Source organism: Salmo trutta, chromosome 6 (genome assembly GCF_901001165.1).
Source record: "Salmo trutta chromosome 6, fSalTru1.1, whole genome shotgun sequence".
Lineage (NCBI taxonomy): Eukaryota > Metazoa > Chordata > Actinopteri > Salmoniformes > Salmonidae > Salmo > Salmo trutta.
In genome coordinates this window covers 29,192,334-29,209,423 of record NC_042962.1, presented here as the reverse complement: position 1 = coordinate 29,209,423, position 17,090 = coordinate 29,192,334, and the positions used below count along the sequence as shown (strand labels likewise).

The window sequence follows — 17,090 nt, the reverse complement described above, 5'->3', positions numbered from 1 at the left end:
GCTCCGCAGCGTTGCCGGGCGAGAGTTGGCCGGCAGCCAGGAAGAAGTGTGCCGGCACAACGGATCTGGTCTCCAGTGCGTCTCCTCGGCCCAGTTTACCTTGCGCCTGCTCTACGCACGGCAGCCCTCATTCCCCAGCACAGCCCAGTTCGCCCTGTGCCAGCGCTCCGCCCGTGCCGGGCTACAGTGACCATCCAGCCAGGACGGGTTGTGCAGGCCGTGCACTCCAGACCTCCAGTGCGCCTCCAAGACCCAGTGTACCCTGTGCCTGCTCCGCGCACTCTACCTCCAGTGCACCACCATAGCCCGGTAAGGCCGGTGCCTGCTGTGAGCACGCAGTCTGAAGTACGTCTCCCCAGTCCGGTGAGACCAGTTCCAGCGCCCCGAAGGAAGCCTCTAATGATGGTCAATGGTCCGACGTCTCCAGCGATAATCCATGACATGAAGCCTCCAGTGATGATCCATGGCCCGGAGCCTGTAGTGTTAATCCATGGCACGAAGCCTCCAGTGATGATCCATGGCCCGGAGCCTGTAGTGTTAATCCATGGCACGAAGCCGCCAGTGATGATCCATGGCCCGGAGCCCGTAGGGATGATCCATGGCACGAAGCCTCCAGTGATGATCCATGGCCCAGAGCTTGTAGGGATGATCCATGGCACGAAGCCTCCAGTGATAACCCATGGCCCGGAGTCTCCAGTGATCATCCATGGCACAAAGCATCCAGTGATTATCCATGACGCGGAACCAGTAGTGATGACCCATGGCACGGAGCCTGCAGTGAAGGTTCCCAGTCCGAAACCTACAGAGACGCTCCTCAGCCTGGAGTCTCCAGCGACGCTCCTCAGCCTGGAGTCTCCAGCGACGCTCCTCAGCCCTGAGCCTCCAGCGACGCTCCTCAGCCCTGAGCCTCCAGCGACGCTCCTCAGCCCTGAGCCTCCAGCGACGCTCCTCAGCCCTGAGCCTCCAGCGACGCTCCTCAGCCCTGAGCCTCCAGTGACGCTCCTCAGCCCGGAGCCTCCAGCGATGCCGCGCAGCCCAGAGTTTTCTCAACGGGAGCTACGACCAGAGCCACCTCCGTAGTGGGAGGATTGGGGGGGGGGGGTGTAGCACAGGGACCGTTGTTGACGGTGGCCACCCTCCCTTCTCTCCCTGTAAGTTTGGGGTTGTTTTTGTGGGGTTTTTGTTTTTGAGGTGCATTCGGGGACTGCACCTTTGGGGGGGGGGGGGGGGTACTGTCACGTCCTGACCAGTAAAAGGGGTTATTTGTCATTGTAGTTTGGTCAGGGCGTGGCAGGGGGTGTTTGTTTTGTGTGTTTCGGTGTTTTGTGGTTTAGGTTCTATGTTCTCTATTTCTATGTTTATATCTAGTTTTCTATTTCTATGTTGGGTTTTTGGCAATGACCTCCAATTAGAGGCAGCTGGTTGTCGTTGTCTCTAATTGGAGGCCATATTTAGTTGTGTTTGTTTCACTTGTTTTGTGGGTGGTTGTTTTCATGTATAGCCTGTGTTGCCTTACAGAACTGTTTCATCGTTTGTTTATTTAGTTTAAGTGTTTTCTTTAAATAAATTAAGAAGATGAGCACTTTACCCACTGCGCCTTGGTCCAATCCTTACGACGCCTATGACAACATGACTGACATTTTTACGCACAGAAAGTAGCCTACATTGGCAAATAACCACTAAAAAGCACATGGACAGAAAATGCATTAGGCTTTATTGAATCCAATAAAATCGAATAAAAAAAAGCTTTATAGGGCCATATAAACCTTTTAAGGACGGGACATCACTTTACTCTCAAGAAGTAATAGGGTTTGTGAGTCTTTTTGCGCATGTCCCTACGCGTAACCGTGATGTAGCTTTTGGCACGCCTTGTGCATTCCAGAATGGCGACGCCGCCCTTGACGCCGCCGACTTGGGCAAACGACGTCCCGAGTGTGTACAGTCATCAAATCCTTTTAATTCCCTCGCTGTGGTCATTACTGCTCTACGTACAACTACTTCAACTGTTGGCAATGAGTTAGGATGAAGTGGAGTGGGTCAGGTTACACTTTTCCTGTCTAAAATTAGGGGAACTGCGCTGACGCAAGATGGCTAAACTCGGTCTCTATGTGTGACAGCGGGAACAAGACCGTCGATCCATGGAAACGTACCCTGCCATTTAGCTGTTGTTGATGACTGGTTGTATTTTTAGACTTTGTTGTCATCTTTCCGTAACACTTGGTGTCCAGCATATGGTATAAAGGCGAGTCTTTCAAAATGCAGCTGTACAGCAGTGCGTTGACACACTATCCCGGATCCTCTCGCAAAGTTTCGATAACTATCACAAGTGGTACCACTACCGACCATTTGTCCAGAACAACAACGAGCTCCTCTGTGAATAATAAACCGAGTGGGCCTATTCCAGCAGGCACTAACAGGAATACTGTAGGAGAGACTCAATCTACTGCAAACATGCCTGCTGGTTTTTCATGTTACGAGGCTGCTTCCATGAAGCCAGTCTACTACACTTCTACCGCAGAGATAATCATTCGTCGGCCTGACGGAGTTGAGAGATCCGTACCAGTGCACATCATAAAGGAAACCCAAACCAAACGGGCTCCATCAGACTCATATTCACAAGATATCCTGATTCAGCCGCGTGACCGAGAGGATCATTTGGATACAGACTTGATTGTGGACTTCATTGATCACTTCAGAGGTAGAGGGGATTTTTTCAGTGATAGTCAAAAGGTTGAACGTGAAAATAACCTGATACATTTTGACAAGAAAGATGGACCAAGTTACAGAAAGTGTGAGGAGAGAATGAACATGGCAAATGGGGAAGGAAAAACTGTTACAAGGGACATTGTAAGCCCAAAACGCCATCAGAACTTGAAGGCCCTGGCAACCCATTTGGGCCAAGGTATCTTGGATTCCTGTGAGAATATAAATGATAGTGAATGCGCAGACCTGGACTTTCCATCTGGCGAGGCGCAGCTCTTTGAGCTCAATGTCCTACAGGAGCCCCCTCCCTCTCCGCGGAGAGAAGCAGATAAATGTGAGGACGACAAAGTGACGCGTTACATAGCGGAAGTGGAGAAACAGAACAAATACCTTCAGGAGAAGGTACACAAGTACAGATTCCACATCATCCCTGACGGCAATTGTCTGTACAGGGCGGTGTGCAAAGCCGCCTATGGAGAGCAGTCTATGCACAAGGAGCTGAGAGACCAGACAATGCACCACATAGCCGACCACCTGGATGAGTTTAACCCCATCATTGAGGGGGATGTCGGGGAGTTCCTGATCAACGCAGCGCAGGACAGTGCCTGGGCGGGCTATCCGGAGCTTCTGGCGATGAGTCAGATGTTGAATGTGAACATTTACCTGACCACTGGAGGTAGCTTGGAGAGTCCCACAATTTCAACCATGGTGCACTACCTGGGGGAAGAGGACTCGTCCAAACCCGCTGTCTGGTTGAGTTGGCTCAGTAACGGACACTACGATGTCCTGCTGGACAGGTGTGTGGCCAACCCAGAGTATGACGACTGGTTCCGTCATTCTCAGGTGCAAAGGAAACGGGATGAAGAGCTGGCCAAGTCGATGGCAGCGTCACTGTCTAAAATGTACATCGAACAAAATGGTCACATTTGAAACCAATAGTTATCCGATTGCTGCATTGAAATATTACTGTGTGTTAAAGTAGGCTAGCTGTTACGTAATGGGCCAATCATCTCTGCTGATAGTAGTGGAGCCTCTGTCCTCTGAGGTCTGAGAGGGCCTCAGTCAGCACCTGGAGCCCCTGTTGGCCCCTGTGCTAAGGACATCTCCTCACAGCCCAACTCACGACTCACCCTGGGCTCATACTGTCTCTCTCTCTCTCTCTCTCTCTCTCTCTCTCTCTCTCTCTCTCTCAAAATCGATTGCACTTTAAATATGTGTGTGTGACTTCAACATTGCCTTATTCATTTATTTTTCTACGTTTTCTATTGTAACCGAAGTGCAGCGCACATGTAACATTTTTATGTTTGTGTTGTAAATACTCTAAATGCCAAAATTGACACTTGAAGGAGATTGTGTGTTTTTTCCCTATAGGCTACATTGATGCGTTTTATGTTTGAGCACTTAGGTGAGACTATTTATTAGGTTTTTGACTGGTTCATTGACAGTTATTTTTGTATTATTACATATTACAGTTAAGCTGTGTTGCCAAGCTTTATGCCTTTGTGAGGTGCTTGGAGCACAAACAGCAACATTGTTTTTAAATAATCATTTAATAATAATAATTTGTATTCAGGCTGTATCACAACCGGCCGTGATTGGGAGTCCCATAGGGCAGCGCACAATTGGCCCAGCGTCGTCCGGGTTTGGCCGGTGTAGGCGTCATTGTAAATAAGAATTTGTTCTTAACTGACTTGCCTGGTTAAATGAATATAAATAAATACATTTTGAAATAACACTTTTGCTGTTCATTTTACTTTCTGTCTTACATTGACATTATTTAAATCTCTATGCAAGATAATGCTCACACACACACTTTCTATCTAGACATGGAATAGGGGCATTCTCGGGTGCTGTCATTGAGTAACAATACAAATGGCTGAGTTTATGTTTTGCTTTATTCCCCTGCACAACCATTAGATGGCGTATTAGACCCCATCAATTGATTTGTTTCAAAGGATTGATTGAAACATGGCGAAGTAGGCTTTGAAGTCGAACTAATTAGAATTTCACGTGGTATTTAGATAGACAGTAGCCTAGCCTACACATAGCATCAATACGAATACACTAACTGGTGTGTGCAAAGGAACGTTTATTCACGTAGCCTCCTGGCTACTCCCCCCCCCAGAACATAACTACCGTTCTCCCAGCAGCAGGATATTATGCTGGCAACACGAGCGTAAGGGGTGTGAATACTTTCTGAAGGCATTGTATAGCTAAATGGGTAACACTTTACTTGATACCCAGCGTCATAACACATTATGACATGGCCATAACCAATTTCATAATATGTCATAACAGCTGACATAACTTGTCATACATAACCTGTTAAAATATGGTCAAAACGTTGTCATGACATATATAGTTTGAACGGTTGTGACATATATTGCATTATTTTATGGCTGGTTATGACACCTACATAAGAGTGTCAAAACTCTCAAAACCTACCACACAAGGCAAAACATTCCATTACACACCATAGCCTACGTGTCAACAGTATGTTTATGTTTTATATATATATATATATATATATATATATATATATATATATATATATATATATATATATAGTCATTTACCATATTCAATTATCATGCACACACATTGATGTCAGACATGCACCTACCCCAATGCTCTGTTGCTGATGACTGGAATGACTGCAGGAGCAGATTTCAGGAGCAGGACAAGACACCCTCTTTTTGACTGATGACTGATATAAGGGCATGTACATGATAGGCCTATCGGGCTTATATGATTATGATGGTCATAATGCTTCTTGACAGTGTCATAAAGCCTATTTTCTCAGTCCAAGTAAAGTCACATATTATGGTCATAATGCTTCATGACAGTGTCATCAATGTATTTTCTCCAAGTTATTTCAAATATGATTTAGCAGACACTCTTATCCAGAGCAATTAGGGTTAAAAAAGGGCCTTAGGGTTACTGGCCCAACGCTGGCCCAATTAGGGTTACTGGCCCAACGCTATTAACCACTATGCTACCTGCCGCCCAACAAACCCAGAGTCATGTTTATTCTAATTTTATCTGACGCTCTTATCCAGGGCGACTTACAAGAGCAGTTAGGGTTATTAAGGGCGGTGCTCAAGTGCACATCACACATTTTTTCACACAGTCAACTTGGAGATTCAAACCGGCGACCTTTCTGTTACTGGCCCAAATAACCACTAGGCTACCTGCTGCTACAGTAACAACAAAGGATTTAAGAAACAAACTTTCAAATGAAAGGAAATTTCTTGGCAGGGAAAAAACATATTTGAATAAATGTGACACTCGTACGAAGGTGTCATAACCAGCCATAAAACAAAGCAATATATGTCACACCAGGTGTAAATATATGGGTCATGACAGTGTTAAGACCATATTATGACAGGTTATGACAAGTTATGTCAGCTGTCATGACATATTATGACATGGTTATGACCCTGTCATGATGTTATGACACTTGGTGTGAAGTAAAGTGTTACCTTTATATGTACTAAAGAGGAACAACGGGTACATATTGAAGATGCGCATTCTCATCCCCAGAAACAATTTTGTCTATTTTCAAAGGATAAAGCTAAGAACATTAACAACTTCATAGTTAAGAACACTATCAAAATATGGAAGAAAATTAAACGTATTCTACAAGAACCAATATCACTCCCAAAAAAGGATAGCTTTTCAGAATTCACCCGCTAAATTGGTCCACATGGAAGACTAAAGGCATAGAAACTGTAAATGACTTGGTAACAGGAAATACATTTATAGCCATGACAGAATTCAAAAGCAATTTTGTACTGACCAAATCAAATAAAAGTTTATTTGTCACATGCGCTGAATACAACAGGTGTAGACCTTAAAGTGAAATGCTTACTTACAGGCTCTAACCAACAGTGCAAAAAAGGTATTAGGTGAACAATAGGTAAGTAAAGAAATAAAAACAACAGTAAAAAGACAGTGAAAAATAACAGTAGCGAGGCTATATACAGGCACCGGTTAGCCAGGCTGATTGAGGTAGTATGTACATGTAGATATGGTTAAAGTGACTATGCAAATATGATAAACAGAAAGTTGCAGTAGCGTAAAAGAGGGGTTGGCGGGACACAATGCAGATAGCCCGGTTAGCAAATGTGCGGGGGCACTGGTTGGTCGAGCCAATTGAGGTAGTATGTACATGAATGTATAGTTAAAGTGACTATGCATATATGATAAACAGAGTGTAGCAGCAGCGTAAAAGAGGGGTTGGGGGGGAACACAATGCAAATAGTCCGGGTAGCCATTTGATTACCTGTTCAGGAGTCTTATGGCTTGGGGGCAAAAACTGTTGAGAAGCTTTTTTGTTCAAGACTTGGCACTCCGGTACCGCTTGCCATGCGGTAGTAGAGAGAACAGTCTATGACTGGGGTGGCTGGGGTCTTTGACAATTTTTAGGGCCTTCCTCTGACACCGCCTAGTGTAGAGGTCCTGGATGGCAGGCAGCTTAGCCCCAGTGATGTACTGGGCCGTACGCACTACCCTCTGTAGTGACCAATGTAGATATTTTCAAATACATGCAACTTAAAAATTACATATCACAAAATTTCGATTTTTTTATATTTTGGACATCAGAGCAACCTTGAGGGAATCTTATTTGAGTCAGAACTACTATTGTAATTGTCAGGCGCGTCGTAAAGGACAGACCAAGGCGCAGCGGGTATAGTGCTCATCTTCTTTAATTTTAACGAGATAACACTTTTACACAAAAATAACAAAACCGACAACAGTTCCGTCAGGTACTTACACAAAACGGAAAACAACCATCCACAAAACCCAAAGGAAAACAGGCTGCCTAAGTATGGCTTCCAATCAGAGACAACGAAAGACACTGCCTCTGATTGGAAACCACACTCGGCTATACCTGGAAACCGAAACATAGAAAATGAAAACTAGAACCAAAATCCCCTAGACCAAAAACCCCAAAACATACAAAACAAACACCCCCTGCCACACCCTGACCATACTACAATTACAAATGACCCCTTTACTGGTCAGGTCGTGACAGTAATGAAGACTTAAAAATAACTGATATTGGCACAATTTGGAGGGAATCTTGGGTCATAACTAATGAAATTACAGTTAATGAAAATGTACGCTTAATCCAGTATAAACTAATGTATAGAATTTATTATACAAGAGAAAAAAATAATAAATTCTTCAGTACAACAGCAGAGTCATGTCTTAAATGTACAACTAACAATGACTCTGTCACACCCTGATCTGTTTCACCTGTCTTGTGTTGTCTCCACCTCACACCAGGTGTCTCCTATTTTCCCCATTATCCCCTGTGTATTTATACCTGCGTTTACTATCTGTCTGTTGCCAGTTCGTCTTGTCTCGTCAAGTCGTCCCAGCGTGTTTTTCCCGTGTTTTTCCTTCTCTCTAGTTTGTGTTCTAGTCTTCCCAGTTCCAACCTGTTTTTGCCTGCCCTGACCCTGAGCCTGCCTGCCGTTCTATGCCTTCCTGACTCTTATCAGGATTATTGATCTCTGCCTGTCCTGGACCTGCTATTTGCCTACCCCTTGTATATAATACATGTCTGAGACTCGAACCATCTGCCTCCTGTGTCTGCATCTGGGTCTCATCCTGTGTCATTATAGTACGAGCTGGCCATGACTGACCCAGCAGACTCGGACCAGCTCCGCAACGCTGTCTGCCTGCAAGGAGCCACCATTGGAAGACATGAGGAGCTACTTCAGAACCTTATGGAAGGACTACATACCTTGTGTCCGGGAGAGAGGCGGCTCGGAAGCTACTTCATCTACGTCAAGACTTCCGTAGTGTTGCAGACTACGCGGTAGTGCCTGGAACCCGGAGTCCCTGGTCGACACCTTCCTTCCTGAATTATGAGAGGAAATTATCGCAGCCTGGGAGTTACCCATTGACCTTGACTCCTTCATAGCCTTGACCATAAGGATCGATGGGTGCCTACGAGAAAGCAGGAGGGAGAGGAGATCTATTCTCGGCCACACTTGCTCGTCCACGGTTTCCTCCGAAGAACCCCGGAAGTCCCCGACGCCTGCCTTCCTGAGAGAATCCAAAGTCACCCGAGTCCCCTTGGGAATCATCGGGGTCTGGCGACTCGTCTCCTCCAGAGCTCATGCAGCTGGGCAGGGCTAGATTGTTTCCTAATGAACGTTTACGCAGGCTAAACTCCAACCGTTGCCTGTATTGTGGTACTACAGGACATTATATATCCACCTTTTCAGTAAAAGACCAGTCTTATCATTAGGTACCAGTATGCTGGTGGGTCACACTGGGAGTCTCCAAACTCCCATTACTTGTTCTCCACTCCATGCAATCCTGCTGTGGGGTGACCGGTCTAAATCTCTCCGGGTGCTCATTGACTCTAGGGCTGCCGAGAGCTTCATCGACACTACCCTGGTATCTGAGCTGGGTATCACCACACAACTCCTCTCCATTCCCATGGATGCTAGAGCATTGGACAGATGCTCCATTGGCAGGGTCACTCACAGTAAGGTTCCCATTAACCTGCGAGTGTCAGGCAATCACAATGAGTCCACACAGTTTCTACTTATTGAATCTCCTCATGTTCCTGTGGTTTTGGGATATTCATGGCACCAGAGGCACAACCCCCTGATCAACTGGGCTACTGGCTATAGACCTAGGTTGGAGCCCATTCTGCCACGCACATTGCCTTAAGGCGTCGCAGCCTGCCACGGGACGTCCTCCTGCGGGCTTGGGAAAATCATTGGATCTCTCCTCCATTCCCGCGGAGTACCAGGACCTCCGGGAGATTTTCAACAAGGCTCATGCCACATCCCTTCCTCCGCATAATCCCTACGATTGCGCAATTGATCTCCACCCGAGCACCACACTGCCTCAGGGGCGGCTTAATTCCCTGTCTAGCCCAGAAACTAAGGCCATGGAGGAGTACATTGAGGACTCTCTGGCTGCAGGGAGCATTCGTCTTTCTGCATCCTCTGCTGTTTCAAGGTTCTTCTTTGTGGAAAAAAAGGACAAAACACTGCACCTGTGTATCGAGTACCAGGGTCTCAATGACATCACAGTAAAAAATCCCTGATTCGGCCCGATGTCCGGTCCCTGGTCCTGGAATGGGCCCATTCATTACCCTAAACTTATCTGTCATCCAGGGTCCCGTTGAACCATGGCTTTCATCCGACAAAAAGCCCACCCTGGTTCCTGAAGTTTCCGAATTCGTTGCCGCCTGCACTGGGTGCGCACAGAACAAGACTCAAAGGCAAGCTCTGGCTGGCCTCCTTCAACCACTTCCTGTTCTTCACCGCCCCTGGTCCCATATATCCCTGAACTTTATCACTGGTCTCCCCCTGGCAGATGGCAACACTACCATCCTTACAATTGTGGATAGGTTTTCCAAAGCTGCACATTTCATTCCCCTTCCCAAGTTGCCCTCAGCCAAGGAGACGGGCCAGCTTATGATGAGACACGTCTTTCGGTCGACAAGGTCTCCAATCATGGTCCTCAGTTCTTGTCCAGGTTCTGGAAGGCACTCTGCACCCTGATTGGGTCATCGGCCAGCCTGTCCTCTGGGTTTCATCCCCAATCTAACGGCCAGTCGGAGCGAGCCAATCAGGACCTGGAAACGACTCTTCTTTGCCTCGTCTCTGCCAACCCCACCACCTGGAGCCAGCAACTTGTGTGGGTGGAGTACGCCCGCAACACCCTTCCCTACTCGGCCACTGGTCTCTCACCCTTCAAGTGTTCCTTGGGCTACCAGCCTCCACTCTTCCTTGAGCAAGAGGAAGAAGTCAGCGTACCCTCGGCCTAGATGTTCGTCCACCGCTGTTGGCATACCTGGATGAAAGCCTGGTCGGCTCTTCTTAAGACCACCTCCAGACCTTATCGTTTTTAAACAACAGGTTACCAACATATTCAAATAATGACTTACATATTTTTTTAAACGTTATTTTGATAATAATATCGTAATATTTAATCCTTCCACAAGATAGAGTCCCGACACAAATCTAGGGTTTCTACCCAAGCCGGCTGGTCGTTCGTTCTGTCGGTTCGGTTGCCAGAGACGCGACCCAGTCGTTCAGTCTTTTATTCTGTATCTATGGACGCGACCCAGAATAACAGCAAAGTAGCTCCATGTGCGTTTGTTTTAGTTGTTTTCTAGTGACATTTATTTGGATACATCCATAACAATGAGCTAATGATGCATGATTTCACCTGGCGTAGAAAATGTGCTCTCTCTTCAGGACACTGTTGTTCAGAGGAGCTAGCCAACAACACAGCTAACACAATCACTTCAAACTGAAGCTGGAAAGACAGCAAACTAGCTGCACTTCGTTTTATCTTTCGTATACAGTACCAGTCAAAAGTTTAGACATACCTATTCATTCAAGGTTTTTTCTTAATTGTTTTACTATTTTCTACATTGTAGAATAATAGTGTAGACCTCAAAACTGTGAACTAACACATATGGAATCATGTAGTAACCAAAAAAGTGTTAAGCAAATCAAAATATATGTTATATTTTAGATTCTTCAAAGTAGCCTCTCTTTGCCTTGATAACAGCTTTGCACACTCTTGGCATTCTCTCAACCAGCTTCACCTGGAATGCTTAAAGGAGTTCCCACATATGCTGAGCAGTTGTTTGCTACTTTTCCTTCACTTTGTGGTCCAACTCATCCCAAACCATCTTAATTGGGTTGAGTTCGGGTGATTATGGAGGCCAGGTTATCTGATGCTGCACTCCATCATTTTCCTTCTTGGTAAAATAGCCCATACACAGCCTGGAGGTGTGTTGGGTCATTGTCCTGTTGAAAAACAATTGATGGTCTCACTAAGTGCAAATCAGATGGGATGGCTTATCACTGCAGAATGCTGTGGTAGCCCTGCTGGTTAAGTGTGCCTTGAATTCTAAATAAATTACAGACAGTGTCACCAGCAAAGCACCCCCACATCATCACACTTCCTCCTCCATGCTTCACGGTGAGAACTACATAGGCGGAGATCATCCATTCACTTACTTGTGTCTCACAAAGACACGTCGGTTGGGAACCAAAAATCTGAAATTTGAACTCATCAGAACAAAGGACAGATTTCCACCAGTCTAATCTTCATTGCTCGTGGTTTTTGGTCCAAGCGTTGCTTCTTATTATTGGTGTCCTTTAGTAGTGGTTTCTTTGTAGCAATTCGACCATGAAGGCCTGACTCACACAGTTTCCTCTGAGCAGTTGATGTTGAGATGGGTCTGTTACTTGAACTCTGTGAAGCATTTATTTGGCCTGCAATTTCTTAGGCTGGTAACTCTAATGAACACATCCTCTGCAGCAGAGGTAACTCTGGGTCTTCCTTTCCTGTGGCGGTCCTCATCAGAGCAAGTTTCATCATAGCGCTTGATGGTTTTTGTGACTGCACTTGAAGAAACTTTTGAAGTACTTGACATTTTCCGGATTGACTGACCTTGATTTGGGCTGCCGAGTAGCGCAGCAGTCTAAGGCACTGCATCTCAGTGCTAGAGGTGTCACTACAGATTCTTGTTCGATTCCAAGCTGAATCACAACTGGCTGTGATTGGGAGTCTTAGGGTTTGGCCGAGGTAGTCCGTCATTGTAAATAAGAATTTGTTCTTAACTGACTTGCCTAGTTAAATATTTTTTAAGTAATGATGGACTGTTGTTACTTTTTGCTTATTTGAGCTGTTCTTGCCATAATATGGACTTGGTCTTTTACCAAATAGGGCTATCTTCTGTATACCACTCATACCTTGTCACAACACAACTGATTGGCTCAAAAGCATTAAAAAGGAAAGAAATTCCACAAATTAACATGCACACCTGTTAATTGAAATGCATTCCAGGTGACTACCTCATGAACCTGGTTGAGAGAATTCCAAGAGTGTGCAACGCTGTCATCAAGGCAAAGAGTGACTCCTTTGAAGAATCTTAAATATAAAATACACTTTTTTGCTTTACTACATGATTTCATATGTGTTATTTCATAGTTTTGATGTGATCACTATTATTCTACAATGTAGAAAATAGTAAAAATAAAGAAAAATCCTTGAATGAGTAGGTATGTCCAAACTTTTGACTGGTACTGTATGTCCATAAAAGGTATGCCAGCTGATTCATGATTTCGACTGGCTGAGAAACCCTGATCATTACTATGGGACAGCTGGAGATTGAATTTGAATATTGAAAACATGTTGCAAATGTCAGAGAGACAATGGAATGATTGGTGTAGATAGTGATGCTGGGTATATAGACCTCAGTCCTCCAAGAAATAACACAATTTATAGATTCTAAAGACCCTACTGAGTATTCCAAACCCCACTTTTACCTGTGCACATAGAATCGTTTTTTCTCTACAACCCAAATAGTGGTTTGGATAGTGGTTAAAACATTTTTTTTAGAAGCATATTTGTCATTTTTTCGATAAATGTCTTCTTGCATTTGCATATAAACACAATAAAATGGAAATTGATTAAAATGTAATATATTGTAAATGAGTTATCCACATTACTGTTTTGAAATGCGGGCTTTCATTTTGAAGGATTCTTAATTACCACACGAGTGACGTCATCGTTTGTGCTGCTTGCAGAATACTAGTCAGGACGTCACCTGCACATATCCGTCATCGTCCCCGTTTTAATAGCCTGAAGTAGGCTACGTCTTATGTCTACTTTTTCCCACGTTTGTGGCCTACTTTTGCTATTGTAATACATTTTATGAAGTTTGTCTTTGAACATATTAATGCCTGGTTTGACTTGGTTAACGTTAGCTTTGGCTATTTAATGGCCACATGTTTTATTTCCTCTGACTCTAAAATAATAACAGCGGCTGTAAACTGTGATGACGTTCTGCAGTCATGTGGATAGCAAAGTTTTGTAATGCACAAAAACATGAGCTTTTCCTCTCAGCCTAGCCGGTGCCTCTCCCACTCTCTTCGCTTCGCTGATGGACTAGTGCTCCACACACAACTAGCGCGCAGTCATTCAGGTAAGCGCGGTAGTAAGCGGAGTCGGATCACAGGCTGCCTTGACCGCTACTGCTGCAGTATTGGCATCTGCTGCCTGCAACTGGCATAGAGTGAGGAAAAGCGAGATTGAATGACATACAGTCTGAACGATATTTATATTCGAGCTGTATGCGAGTCCAACGAGCAAGAGCAGCAAGAGACGGTCACCCCTGCGAAAGAACCATATCGTTGGAAGTTGTGGGATACTTTGAAACAAACTGCGACTGAGCGACGGTGTTGGTGCAACCGTGCCCCTGACTTGACAGGTAGCCAGCCTATCGAACATGTCGGGACATCGGGTGCAGTTCGCGGACCAGCTTCCTTCCACTGACCGCAAAGCCAGCCCCAAATTACACAGTAAGCGCTACTCTTGATACTCGTGTTTGCTTCTTGGTTTTCTGCTTTCAAGTTTCGAGCTTGTGTCCACACTGACCTTGGCTTGGAGGAGAAGTCATATATATATATATATATAAAATGCTGATATGGCAGTCTATATATTTGGTCAATGATGGGCTTCTAATTATCTTGTTTAAACGTATGTTGACGAACATGGGATACTATGATAAGGCTATAGCCTACGTTTAAACCGTTACAATATTTTCTGTAGTAACCACAGCCCCTGCACCCGGTCATATTTCCCCCATGTGCTTATTAATTTGGCCAAAAGCTCCCAATCTCCATATAATTTTATACATAAACTGTTTTATCTAGACCTCTATTTTGGGATTGTAACATTAACTTCATTTCCCTTTACATATGTTATGTTATAAATGCATTACAAGTACTTAGACTAATCATGGATTCAATAATGGATTTAACTCCATATAATCCAATCAAGGAACATTAAGTATTGCTTCCAATTTTATGGGTTTGCCACGGGAGTGTGGTTTAGTTGCTGTGTGTTATCTCAAGTAGCATCACCTGTCATAATGCTCATTTGTCACCTGGAGTTAATGATAGGGGCACTGACAGGGGCCACTGACAGTGATAGGGGCCACTGATGCCTGATGCCCCATGGCATTAAGCCCGGCAGGGTGCCTGCTCTCTGGGATGTTACGGTCATCAAGGCTAGCTAGACCACATCAGGCTCACTGCCAAGCCATAGACATCCTCAGAATATGAATGTTCCGGTCTATTTGGATGTCGGGGACCAGGGCTGTTATCTATCTAGCGTCTGATACCGGTGTTGATTTAGCTGATGTAGGATCAGTTTAGCCTTTTAAACAGAATTAATGAGATTACATGGACAGGGGGAACCCGATCCTAGATCAGCACTCCAACTCTGAGACGTTTTATGAATACGGCCCCTGAGCTTTTATGTTTTGTCAAAGTGACCCTAGTAATGCCACTCCCTAATTGCTGTGGATACCTGAATTGCAGAAGCATACAGGATATGGATGCCTGTCTCTCCTCGCTGTCCCAGCTTGTACCAGAAAAGTGCTCTCACTTCCTATTGTAATGTTGAGAGGGTGCAAGTTTACTTCAGGTTAAAACTTGTAATGGGTGACATAGACCAAGTGGGAAATTGTTGTGAAATAGCAGAAACTCTGGAACAAATGCTACATTTTGGTTTCTTTGGGGAGATGTAGCATTCTGTCCTTGGAGTTGATCTCTGTTTCCTTTTGTCCTTTTCATGCCCATAAAGAGAATAGAAAGTGCAGTCTCTTTTTATTCTTCTCTATAGCTAGGTTTCCTTCCAATTGGCAACAGATTTTCTTGCAAATATTCTACAATCCACATAAAAGAAATCTGCAAAATGTCCCACCAGTGGTGTATTCCCACCAAACTGACCTGCTGTGGATAAAAATCAATGCGTGATGATGTAGTGCACACAAAATCTACTTTTTTGCTTAAGTTTTCATCTACCAAATAAAAATCTAGAGTTCAATGTGTTTCCATCGCATATTCAGCTCTACTGATTTGTCACAAAAACCGTTGTGTTATATAGAAAATGTACCTACCCTGGTCTTGGAACGTTCGCTTTAGCCAACAGCTCGCAGATACAGTGCTGGTAGGCTGTGCGGGTAAACTAGTCAACATGATGAGATTATTATGGATAAGAGGGAGAATATTTGTATTTGTCAAAAGGCAGTCAAGCATCGATCATCATGTCACCAGAATAAGACCCTCAATATTTATTGGATAGGCGCATTAAGCTCATCACTGTGCACTTTCACCACCCTGTGAAGTTCATCATCATTTATTTAATCTGTAGCCTAATAAACTGCATGGTTTCAGTCCAGGTGAGTCCAGTGAGCGCTAATGCGCGTAATGATGGTGACAGGTGTACGTAATGAAGGGCAGCCTGGCACCCTTGAGCCCCAGAGATGGAGAGCTGGAGCAGGCATGACAATATGTGGATAGAATATGTAGTATATCTGAAGAATACGTGGCTAGAATAGTATATGTACAGCAATTGTTGAATAGGATGGACTTGACTAGAATACAGTATAAAATGGCTAAAACAGTATGTAACCATTGTTAAAGTGATCAGTGTTCCATGTCTATGTACATAGGGCAGCAGGCTCTATGGTGATGGGATCAGTAACCGGGTGGTAGCCGGCTAGTGACAGTGACAAAGTTCAGGGTAGGATACTAGGTGGAGGCAGGCCAGTGATGGCTATTTAACAGTCTAATGGCCTTGAGATGGAAAAAGTTTTTCAGTCTCTCGATTCCAGCTTTGCTGCACCTGTACTGACCTCGCCTTCTGGATGATAACAGGGTGAACGGGCCGTGGCTCGGGTGGCTGAGGTCCTTGATGATCTTCTTGGTCTTCCTGTGACACTGGGTGCTGTAGATGTCCTGAAGGGCAGGCAGTGTGCTCCCGGTGATGCGTTGGGCTGACCGCACCACCCTCTGGAGAACCCTGCGGTTCTGGACGGTGCGGTTGCCGTACCAGGCGGTGATACAGCCGAACAGGATGCTCTCATTGGTGGATCTGTAAAAGTTTGTGAGTGTCTTAGGGGCCAAGCCAAATTCTTTCAGCCTCCTGAGGTTAACCACACTGTCTGTGGGTGGATCATTTCAGTTTGTCAGTGACGTGTATGCCGAGGAACTTTAAGCTTTCAGCTGCCTCCTGAAGTCCACGATCAACTCCTTCATTTTGTTGACGTTGAGGGAGAGATTATTTTCCTGGCACCACTCCGCCAGTGCCCTCACCTCCTCCCTGTAGCCTGTCTGGTCATTGTTGGTAATCAGGCCTACCACTGTTCTGTCGTCTGCAAACTTAATGATTGAGTTGGAGGCGTGCATGGCCACACAGTCATGGGTAAACAGAGAGAACAGGAGGGGGCTGAGCACACACCCTTATGGGGCCCCTGTGCTGATGATCAGCGTAGAGGAGGTTGTTGCCTACCTTCACTGCCTGGGGGCGGCACGTCAGGA

The 17,090-nt window shown here is 45.1% G+C and overlaps 2 protein-coding genes across 2 annotated transcripts in view; both read left to right on the top strand.

The window, feature by feature from the left end:
• The first annotated feature begins 1,883 nt into the window (after window positions 1-1,883).
• On the top strand, window positions 1,884-4,045 carry LOC115195824 (uncharacterized). The gene has a single exon (XM_029756113.1). It carries the CDS (start codon window positions 2,257-2,259, stop codon window positions 3,631-3,633), a length of 1,377 nt encoding a protein of 458 aa, XP_029611973.1. The 5' UTR covers window positions 1,884-2,256; the 3' UTR covers window positions 3,634-4,045.
• Window positions 4,046-13,644: 9,599 nt separating this feature from the next.
• LOC115195822 (sickle tail protein homolog) overlaps window positions 13,645-17,090 on the top strand; it is a 224,151-nt gene continuing 220,705 nt past the window's right edge. Inside the window, exon 1 of the mRNA XM_029756110.1 lies at window positions 13,645-14,063. Within this exon, the coding sequence (XP_029611970.1) occupies window positions 13,991-14,063 (73 nt within the window). The 5' untranslated portion in view covers window positions 13,645-13,990. The remainder of the gene's footprint in view (window positions 14,064-17,090) is intronic.